Source organism: Natator depressus, chromosome 14 (assembly GCF_965152275.1).
Source record: "Natator depressus isolate rNatDep1 chromosome 14, rNatDep2.hap1, whole genome shotgun sequence".
In the NCBI taxonomy this organism is placed as follows: domain Eukaryota; kingdom Metazoa; phylum Chordata; order Testudines; family Cheloniidae; genus Natator; species Natator depressus.
The window spans coordinates 32,879,555-32,890,507 of NC_134247.1; the positions used below are offsets into that span (position 1 = coordinate 32,879,555).

The 10,953-nt window shown below is 48.2% G+C and overlaps 1 protein-coding gene across 1 annotated transcript; it reads left to right on the plus strand.

The window, feature by feature from the left end:
- Window positions 1–296: 296 nt before the first annotated feature.
- LOC141998755 (E3 ubiquitin-protein ligase TRIM7-like) lies at window positions 297–4,227 on the plus strand. Its single transcript, XM_074971756.1, has 4 exons — window positions 297–415; window positions 1,587–1,702; window positions 2,663–2,722; window positions 3,710–4,227. Exons 1-4 carry the CDS (start codon window positions 408–410, stop codon window positions 4,225–4,227), a joined length of 702 nt encoding a protein of 233 aa, XP_074827857.1. The 5' UTR covers window positions 297–407.
- The last annotated feature ends 6,726 nt before the right edge of the window (window positions 4,228–10,953 follow it).

Here is a 10,953-nt window from a genome sequence, read left to right on the forward strand (position 1 = left end):
TCGTGCTGAGTCCTGCTTCCTGCTGCTCTGGATCTGAATTCCCAGAGACCATGAATAACATAATATGCTGACCATGACAGACATGGAAACATCCCTTTAAGAGATATAGGTGCCAAAGGGGAAGGTGTGAGAGAATCCTCTCCCTAGTATCCATAGGGTAGAGTCAAATGTCAGAAATCTTTGGATTGTCAAAGAAGTTCTCCCTCCTGCACACTCAGCACTCCACGAAAGGACCCCAGGCTCCTTTCATGTCCCTGACCAAATTTTTCCCATTTTTATACAGAAACAAACACAAACTGAGAGGCAGAAGATTGTGTCTGAATTTCAGGAATTGTGGCAGTTCCTGGAGGAACAAAAGCAACTGGTGCAGCTGGAAAATCTGGACAAGGAGATTGTGAAGATACAAAATGAAAATGTCAGTAAACTATCCGAGAAAATTTCCCATCTCCGTGAGCTCATCAATGATATAGAAGGGAAGTATCAGGAGCCAGTGAGTGAATTCCTGCAGGTGAAACTATGTTAGAAACATCCCAGATGCCAACACAGGAACAGGACAGCTGCTGAATCCTGGGCACTGGGGTCCAGCAGTCAGAGATCTCAGTGTAACTCAGTGTGTGCATTGCTGAAATATGAATGACTATTGGTCTTTGCAGAGACACGGACACATTGATATTAGAGATGGAAAAGCCCCATTAGCTCAGTGAAACCATGGCCCTGGGGCCAAGGCAGGGCCGCTTTTCCCTGTATTTACAAAATCCCTTCCCTGGAATCTCAAGTGTGTGTATCAGGTGGGACTGAGGGATTGTTGTTGGTTTGTTTGTTTTTTCCTCTCTCTCTCCTCTAGGACATCAGAAGCCTCTTGAGCAGGTAGGTGACTTTCTCTCCCTCCCACACACACTTCTCAATGATGGGAAAGAGTTTGGAGATACGTTAGAGCTGCATTTCCCCAAGCCTCTACAGCAAAATGTGTTGACAGTCGCATTTTGGATACAAATCTCTGTAATTAACTTAATCCTAAAGTTCTCACCATTTTATAGAAGTCTCTCCATTTAGTGAGAGACTGACCGAAAGTGTTTCCTAGTGTTTCACATTCCTGGGGGACTGGCTGCCTCCAGATTGTAGGGATGGAATATGGGCCTTTCACTGCTGGGGCACTGGTTAACCTTCAGCCCAGGTCAGCAGTGACCCAGAGTCTTTGCCACCTAAGGACTGCTTGGAGACCTGTGTGACATAAGATGGGGAGGGGAGAGTTGGTGTCTCCGTCTAGTTCCCAGTGGACAGATTCCTACAACACTTAACATGGGAACCTCCTGTCCTTCGGAGCATGGAGGCCATGGAGTGGTTTACCCATGGAGACTCAATTAGTCTTTTATCCCCAGAGCTGGTCTCTCCAGGCCAGAGGTGAGGAATATTAATAGGACCTTCAGTGAGAAGATTGCACAGCCATGGCCTGTGCTGCACCTGCTCTGAGGCTGAGAGAAGTAGAGCAATTCTAACTCCAGGCCCATTAGAGCAGTGACTCACTAGCAAGAACTAATAATGAGTCAGTAAATGAAATAGAAGAATGTGAAATTATTTGTCTCCAGGTGTGAGAAGGGGAAGTTCCAGCAGCCAGTGGAGATTTTTCCTGAAGTGGAAAAGAGACTTGGCAATGTCTCCAAGAGAACTATTGCTCTAATGGAGACTCTGAGGAAATTCAAAGGTACTGAGAAGGGATCTAGGAGGGGAAATTGGGATGTGCCTCTGAGACTGTGGGAAGGAATGGGGCTCTGGCCAATTGATCAATAAATAGATGACATATCTATTGAATGAGAGGTGGAAAATAGAGAAACTGGGCAGGTGTCAGAACGTGTCTAATTAATTCATGACTTACCAAAGACCACTACATTGAGGCCCACATTTAGCAAAATGGCCTAATTTTGGGTCCCTGGTTTTTCTCTCCCAGCTACAAAACTTGCAAAACCTGTGGGGGGTCACAGAAACAGGGGTTCTACTGTGGCTGGACCTCAGGACTTTCCTAGCCATGGGCCTCTGCAGCCACCGACTAGGGGAGTCACAAATTGCCGCCTTCTATTCCTTTGCCAATTCCGGGGGAATCTGGCCCATTTTGCCAACCCTCTCCCAGCTTGAATTTCCACACTTATAAAATGATTTTATTGTTGTTTGTATTTCAGTTTAAGGGGGACAAAGGCCCCATTGTGCTGAGCTCTGTAGAGCTGCTAAGTAAATAGACCCAAGGGTATTACAATTCAGAGCCCTGACTCTGCAAATTCTTACCATCCCATTAATGTCAAAGGGACCAAAGTGTGTAAAGTTACACTCACGCTGAAGTCTTTGCAGGATCTGGGTCTAGGGTCTGACAAAATGCAATAGGTGAATGAGACAAACCAGCTGGGGGCTGGAGCGAGGGAGGGGATGATGAGGAGAATGTATCTCCTAGGGTGGTTGTGAGACCTAACGGCTGCTGATTCCATTGCTGTGAGATGCCTGAATGAAAGAGGAAAAGTTTTCAGATGAGTTTATGTTTATATTAAAGACTTGAGTGCGTCTCTGTCCCTCTATGTCAGTTTCTCTGTCAATTAAAACCAAGTTAAGTCAGTTAAGAGTGGGGCTGCTGTTATAAATATGAAAGCAGAAAATCTCATCTCCTTTCCCCCACCAGACACTCTGCTGTCTGAACTGGAGACAAAAAGAGGGGGACCCCTAGGAGCACACAGACAGGGTGAGGTTGCAGGTGGAGATTATCTTTATATTATGAGAAAATTACAATGAAAACACTTTTATGAAATTGTACCTAAAGTTACCAACCAAATGAACACCGACCATGACGCACACAGCCCTAAAAGCGAAAACATGAAATACTGAGGAGATCCCAAGCTGAAGTCACACAAACAATCCCGACATCAGCCTTGTTTCTGAGTCCATGCCCACGCTGATGAACAGAAACACTCTCATTGAGCAGCATCCAAACACCTTTAACTCTGACCCTGGCATTTTCATAGACATTCACAGGACTTTTAATATTAAATTGAGAGGAATGAGGACAGAGCTCTCTCCTCTGAGGGCTGACACATCCTTCTCCTTTACCCTGGCAGAGGGGGGTCTCCCTCATCACTCTTCAGCCCACAACCTCTCCTGTGGGCAGGGCTGGGCTCCCCCATTGGAGCTTCTCACTCTTTCGTGCATTGGGAAGATGCTCTCCCTCTGATGCTGGCCCCTTCTCTCTAGGCTAAGGATGGGGGCTACTTCACTCATTGCTACCTCCTACTCTCTGGTCTTGATTGGCTCTTCTCCATTGGCTGCACCTTCCTCTCTGTTCCCTGGCCTGGGAGTGGAGGCTGCATTTAGGAGAGGGAGCTTCCCTCTGGGGTTTAAAGCTCTTACCTCCCTCTTCCGCTCCCTCCCCCCAAAAACTTCTGTTACCTTCCTTGCTGTGTCTCTGCTGCTGGGAATGGAGCAGCCCCAGCAGGGGAATCAAAGAGCTGAGTCTCTGCAAACACATGAGAAACTAATGAAGTGCTCCCATTAAACAGAATGAGGAACTGTAGTGACACCTCTGCTCAGTCTCAGGTGCCCCGGAGCAGAGGCAGCTCCCTGGGCCCCAGGACTGTCCCAGCCAGAACAGGGTGCTGGGGAGTGTGAGAAATGGTCCCAGCCTCCCCCAGGGCTGAGCTCTGCCTCTAACGCTCTGATCCTTTCTCTCTCCTAGTGAATGTGACCCTGGATCCAGACACGGCCCATCCTGAACTCATCCTGTCTGAGGATCAGAAAAGTGTGAGACGTGGGGACACTTGGCAGGATCTGCCCAACAATCCTGAGAGATTTGACACTGAGCTATTTGACACTGAGCTCTGTGTGCTGGGGTGTGAGGGAGTCACCTCGGGGAGACATTGCTGGGAGGTGGAGGTGGGGGATGGGCAATACTGGGCTGTAGGGGTGGCCAGAGAGTCTGTGAGGAGGAAGGGACGGATCAACTGTAACCCTGAGGGTGGCGTCTGGGCTGTGTGGAAGTGGCAGGGTCAGTTCCAGACTCTCACCTCCGCTGATATCCGCCTGCCCCTGAGCCGGGTCCCCAGCAGGATCTGTGTTTGTCTGGACTGTGATCAGGGGCAGGTGACATTTTTTGATGCTGGTAACGAGGCCCCGATCTTCACTTTCCTGCTGGCCTCTGTCACTGAGGAGAGAATCCGCCCCTGGCTCCGGGTGGGGTGGGGATCCCAGCTCTGAGTGTGTCCCTGAGACATGGGGGAGGGGGGGAAATCCGCCTGGGGACCCTGAAATCAGCCTCTCTAGCCTCAGTCTCCCTAGTCTCTGTGACTCTGAAAGACTCCTGCTTTTACCGTGCCATCTCTATGACCCTGTAGGCTCCATGGTGTCTCTGGACTGTCAAACCATAGAGAGCAGCGAGTGGCTACTCTGTCTCGATAGATCTCATTACCCCAAGGTTTGTGCAGCCTGTTTATCACCGTCCAATATGGGTCAGGAGGACTTGGGGGATCCTACCTTAGTCGGCCTCACCGAGAGGAGGGGAATAGCCCTGTGAGAATGAAAAGAAAAATAGGCTTCTCTAGCTGCAGTTTTCCCAGCCTCTATGACCATGGAGGACTCCCATCCCATTTTTTATTTGTAAATATAAACAGCACATACAGTGCCATTAAGAAAACTCTTCTCAGTCGCTGTGGCTCTCCTGTCCCTACACTGTGGTTATTAAAACTCATTCTTAGCTCCTTTTACTTCCCAACTTTGTTACATACTGTAAATAAAACATTACAAACAATTCTTCTTCTTTGTTCCACTTTAATGTCCCCTCTGCCATTGTTGGGGGCAGGGTCCTGGGGTTTGCTTCCTGACTTGGTTGTGTCCTCCCATACCCACAGGGAACATCGTGCCTCTAGGAGGAGAGTTTGGGTTTTACTGTGATGTGTCACTATCCAGCTCTGGCTCTTGTCCTGAACATACCCATGTCAATCAGGAATTGCTCAGCTGTGTTCTGCGGAGAGGTGACTGGTTACGTAGGGTGCAATCCATGAAGGTACTTAGGCATTGCAATGCTGAGCATAACAGGATCTAATTTTTAGGTAGCTAGAAAATCACAGGAACAGCCCTGTGACCTGCAAAGCTGAGTGAGGTGCCAAAACTCCCTATACAACACATGGGCAACATAGGCACTTTACAATGTGATTCACAAAAGCCAGCTCACTACGTTGGGAGCCATCTAAGCTAGCCAATGGGAGAGGGTGACAGGGGAGAGGGATGTCCTAATCCCTGCTCCTCTCTACAGCTAGGTACCTAAATCTGAGCTGCAGTGGGGTGTCTTCTCTGTTTAGTAATCCACACATGGGAACGCACTGAATGACGTCAGGTGGCTCAGACACCTAAGACGTTTCTTGCAGGAATGAGCTAAGCACCTGCCTCGCTGCACACAAAATGTGTGTGTGGGAGGGGAGGGGGAGGTTGGTGATGTCACCCACCTTATAACTTTTAGCCCCATGTTTAGAGCACTTACCTGTGATGTGGGAGACTCAGGTTCAATTCCCTATGTCTGGAGAAGCTCACAAACGTGCGTAACAGCCTCAGGGCAAACAGTTACAAACCAGGGCACAAACCCCAAGCTGGGTGTGTGTTCTATATTTATATTTCCCTACCAAGTATCAAGTGTGAACTCCTCAGACACTATCACAGCCTGAACATGGAGTCACAGACAGTCCCCGTGGGTACTCCGGTCTATGTTGCCACCTAAACAAGCCTGCTTTTGTGATAGATGGTCCCTGTAGTGAGGCAGAGTGGGCTCCCTCTGAACTGGGGTGAAGGAACCACTATACTCTCCCTGTGGGGCAGAGCTGAATCCTGTCCTACCACCTCACAAGAAGTACTAGGGCAAAACAGGAAATATAATAGGAAAGCCCTGGAGCTCAGTTGGTGCTGGGGGAGAAGAAATCTATTCTAGGGAGCTGAGCCTTTTACAGGATCCTGGAGCAGCACCCTGCTGTCGGAAGAGACAGAGAACCCCGAGGAGGGGCTGAAGTGGCTGCCACCCAACTGCGAGGTGACAAGACAGAGCCCCAGTTTTGTCTTGAGTGTTATGAACACAAAGTGGCTGATCCTGCAGTATTTCATGAGCTGCGAATCTGAAGAGGAATCCATAGTGACTGCTCTGCTGTGTGCCATGGAAAGAAACAATTCCAGATTGATGTTGGCATTCATAGAGCAGCTGTGCATGGTGGACCGTTGCAACTAGGCTTAGGAAACAAGCACAGAGTGGTGGGATTGCATCATTTTGCAGTTATGGGATGATGAGTGGTGGCTGCAGAACTTTCAGATGTGCAAAGCCGCCTTCCTGGAACTGTGTGCGGAGCTTGCCCCTGCCCTGTGGTGCCAGGTGTTAGCCGATGGCCAGGGATGTTTGGTGAGGTGCCAGCTATGCCCGTTTATACCATCCGTGACTTTAACCGCTAGGACGCACTGTCCCTTCGCGGCGGGCAGCCCGGGCTAGGCTGACGGATGCCCCAAGGTCCTAACCACCCGTGACTTTAACTGCTAGAGCTCAGAGCTCCTTCGCAGCGGGCAGTCAACACTGACTGACAGGTGCCCCAATGGCAGCACTAAGAGCCTCTCCACACCCGTGACTTTAACTGCTAGAGCTCAGAGCTCCTTCGCAGCGGGCAGTCAGGATTGACTGACAGGTGCCCCAAGAGTTTGCCCCGTGGAGGCGGCACAACTCAACGCTAGGCTCTTAGTACTCTCATCTAATGGCCAGGCTTTATAGCCAAAACAGCTGAGGTTCTTTAATTGTGTTGGCTGCTTCACAGTAAACCAGAGAAACAAGTCAGGCTTATGCACAAATGGTTACCAAAATTTATTAAACTAGATTCTAATCATGTGGTTACAAAATTGCTAGTGCCTACTTATTTAAATGTAGAGATGTTACACACACAAACAAGTTACAAAACTGAAGCTACAATCCCAAAGAAAGAAAACAAAGTATAGAGCTCTATTTCAAAATATGTGTACACTAAAGATAGGAGATCAGGTGTGGGTGCTTCTTACCCTCCTTGCATCTCTCGATTCCAGCGGTGCCAAGCCAGGATCGGTCATTCAATTCCGCAGAAAGACGAATAAGGGACAAGGCTCAGGGACCCTCTTAGCTGCAGAAGCCTTGGGAGGCTGTCACTTATCTGACCAGCAGATAGATAGTGAAAAGCACTCAAAAATCATGGTGCTGTAGGTCCCCTACTTATACCTCTGTACTCCTTTATTCTCTTTCTCCTTTCTGTGCCAAATTGGGGCTGGTCTGTCGGGGTGACGCCAGCTCTCGCAAGAGTAGTTCACACTTGCAAGGGAGAAACAATAAGTTTCGACTACTGGACACTTCTTTTATCAGGGTAAATATTTTCCCACCTAGGATGTTGGTGTGTGTGCATCATGCTGTTTTAGTAGGGGCTAAGAGCCATGTTTGTCACAGCGCCTCTGCCTGCTGTGAGCCCAATCGTTGTATACGTTCCCAGAGGCACATTGTAGCAGCACACCTGTGCTTCTCTCAGCTTCAAAGGCTGTGCTGGAGTGCCCTGGTGTTTTGGCTCCCGTGTGTTTCCAGCAATGCTGGTCTGAGAGGGGGGGGCTGGCTGTCTGGCTACATTCCACCCCCTGATGCACCACACTACATCCCAGATTGCAAGGTGGCGGTGATGCCAGCACCTCTTGCCCTCCTTGGGGAAATCTAGAAATACCCAACAACCAAATTAGAGGATGAGGGTTCGCGGAATTGGTTAGGATCCCTTTTTAGCTCTAGGTATCTGATTTGTGTGGAGGAAAGAGCAGTTTGAATCAAACGCTTCATAATACATAAAGTTACACAAAAAACAATTACAATAATTAAAATGGTTAAAACAGTATTTACAACCGAATGTAAAAACGGGGAGAGGGAAAATCCCAAGTGTTGAGCTAACCATTGCATCCATGAGGTTTGTCCATTCTCAGCCACTGCATGTAAAATTTTAACTGCACCTTTAATAGCAACCACATCTTGCTCTATTTGCCCTGAATGATTTACATAAACTTCTTTAGATGATCCCGTTACATATTTCACAGGCCGTCCCCAAACAGTGCGATGCCATTGTCCCACCTCCCCCGAGTCAATGTGAGGGTTGTTGGTGTACCATGTTGGTCCCCACTGAAAGATGTCGCTTTTGTTCCACCAATCATTTAGGCTGAGTGGTACAAATTCAATTCCCAGTCCATTGGTTGAATCTAGCAAGGTGCACATCCAGCAATTTGTAGCACCAGCAGCTGAGGCGATGGTTTGGATTGCTCCCCGAAGAGGATGTTCTGGTATTGCCAAGGTGACTGGAGCCAACAGAAGGATCATGAGGGCTTGCAGGAACATATCTCTGGTGGGTCGTGGTCTAGCTAAAAAACTTATTTTAAAACCAAAAGCAAAAATTACACCTGCTATTATAAGTAATGGCAAATATATCAACAGTCCATAGTAGTCTCTAGTGATCAAACAGGTCTGCTGCATGGTCCATTTTGCTGACAGGTTAGCTGGCAGGTTGCTCGGAACCATGGGACCATTCCTGCAATAAATCACATGGTCAGCCGGTCTTGGATGCGATCCAAGCCTCTGTAATGGTTATTAGCCTTTTATCAGCATTTAAGGCACTCCATACACCTTTCTCTTTATAGGCGTGCAAAACGCAGGTAAGGGTTCCCAGGGCTGGGTGTTTAATCACAACAGTGTCTCCGGGAGCATACTTGGAACTGTGCAGTGGTGTTCTGGCAGGGGAGATAGCTTTCCCTGTAGGGAAGAATCCCCTGCTGATTGGACTTCCTGTAGGAGTCTGTCTGTTGTTTAATCTCTGCACCATTTCGTCCAGTCTGTCTTCCCATGTGCCATCAGTAGGCTTCAAGTGATTCTTTAGCAACCCATTCCAGCGCTCGACCATGCCATTAGATTGAGGTCGATATGGAAGGTGGAAGGTCCATTGGACTCCATGGTTAAGGGTCCATTCCCTTACAAGTTTATTCTTAAAATGCGAACCATTATCTGATTGGATTTCTTGAGGCATTGGGACAATTGCTGTTAAGCGGTTTAGTCCCATAATTGTGGACAACCCTGTTGCCAATCGGGTTGGATATGCAAAACCAATCCCTGAAACAATTTCTACCCCAGTCGAGATGTATTTCCACCTCTGCCTTGTAGTGGGCAGTGGTCCGACATAGTCGACCTGCCAGGTTGCCCATAGTGTTTTCCCATCTCTTAGCCTGGCAAACCTTTGTCCTTCTGCTATATGTTTTCTAGTCTCAGCACAAATAGCGCAGGCTTGAACCAGGTCTCTAGCCTGTCTGTGGGTGATAGGCCACCCCCTGATATGTGCTTGCCGAACTAACTCATCACCTCCTGTGTGTCCTAAATTATCATGTAACCATGAATATAAGCGTTCCCATTCTACTTGTGTGGTAAAGAGCTGGGCAGCTGCATCGGCTAAATTGTTTAACTGTGCAGCTGGGGTATTATTCCTCTGATGAGCTGAGACATGTCCTACAGACAGGGGTTGTTGCAGGGCATGCTGATATAACCACTTCCAGTATTCCAGTCCCCATACTGGTTTACCTCCTATTTCCCAGTGGTTATTTTTCCAGTTAGTGATCCACTGAGTGGCACCTGCCCATACCGCATAGGAGTCCGTATATACTGCGGTGGCTCCTGCTTCACAGGCCAGTTTAATTGCAGCCAATTCTGCAAGTTGTGCTGACCCATCAATTTCAGCAGTTAGGGGTGCTGCAGAGGTGTCTGCAGGCACTGCTGCAGCTTTTCCCTTCCATTTTCCTTTAACCAGCCTGGCACTGCCATCAGTGAACCATACTCCCTCAGGCTTAGAAGGATCAAATGGGGCAGCATCCTTAATGGGAGACTGCTGTGGAGGTAGGCGGTATTCATCAGGCATTCCTACTTTCCATAGGGATTCCTGAATCATAGTGGGGTTTTGTTCAGTGTCTGCACTACCTACCCTGTGGTGTCTGTAAAGTGCCCATCTTTGGATAGTCATTTTTTGTGCTACACCAGGTGGTAACTCTTTCCCTTCCAATATGGGTTTAATGATTGGAAGAGGAGTGTGAATTGTGATGTCCTTATCCTGAGTTAATTCCTCAGTTTCTCTCAAGGCTGTGTAAGCTGCCAGAAGCACCTTCTCATAAGGCGTGGAGTTAGCCTGTGACCCTTGCCATGACTTGGAACCAAACTGAATTGGTCGTCTGGGAGCAGTGTCACTTTCTTGCCAGAGAGCATAAGACATTCCAGTGGCTCCCACAGTTAGGTACAAATGGAATGGGGCTTCAGGATGTATGGGACCCAGAGCCTGATAGGTGTGTATCTCCCCTATCAGTTGCCTGAGGGCTTCCTCATGGGCAGGAGCCCATTCCCAGGCAGCACTTTTCTTTAACAAATTGTACAATGGTCTGGCTATAATGGCAAAGCCAGGTACATGTTTTCTTCAAAACCCCAGGGTTCCCAAAATCTGTCTCAATTGATCTTTACTTTCAGGGGAGGGTGCCTGATTTAGCTCTTGCACAGTGTCATTAGGCACAGACCTCCTACCTCCCATCCATACAGTACCTAAGAATTTTATCTCTTGGGAGGGACCTTGGCATTTCTCAGCTGGTAACTCTAAATTAAGGGCTTCTAGTGCTCCTTTGATTTGATTCATAGCCTCCTGTACCTCTTCTGAGGTTTTCCCACCTATTAAGATGTCATCAATGTATTGCACAGTTTGTACATTGGGTGGCAGTATAAGGTCATCTAGGACCTTTGCCAGTACCCCATGGCAAATAGTGGGTGAGTGTTTAAACCCTTGTGGCATTCGGGTAAAAGTGTATTGTACACCTCTCCAAGTAAAAGCAAATCTTTCCTGGTCAGCTGGTTGCAAAGGGACCATGAAGAACATGTCCTTTACATCT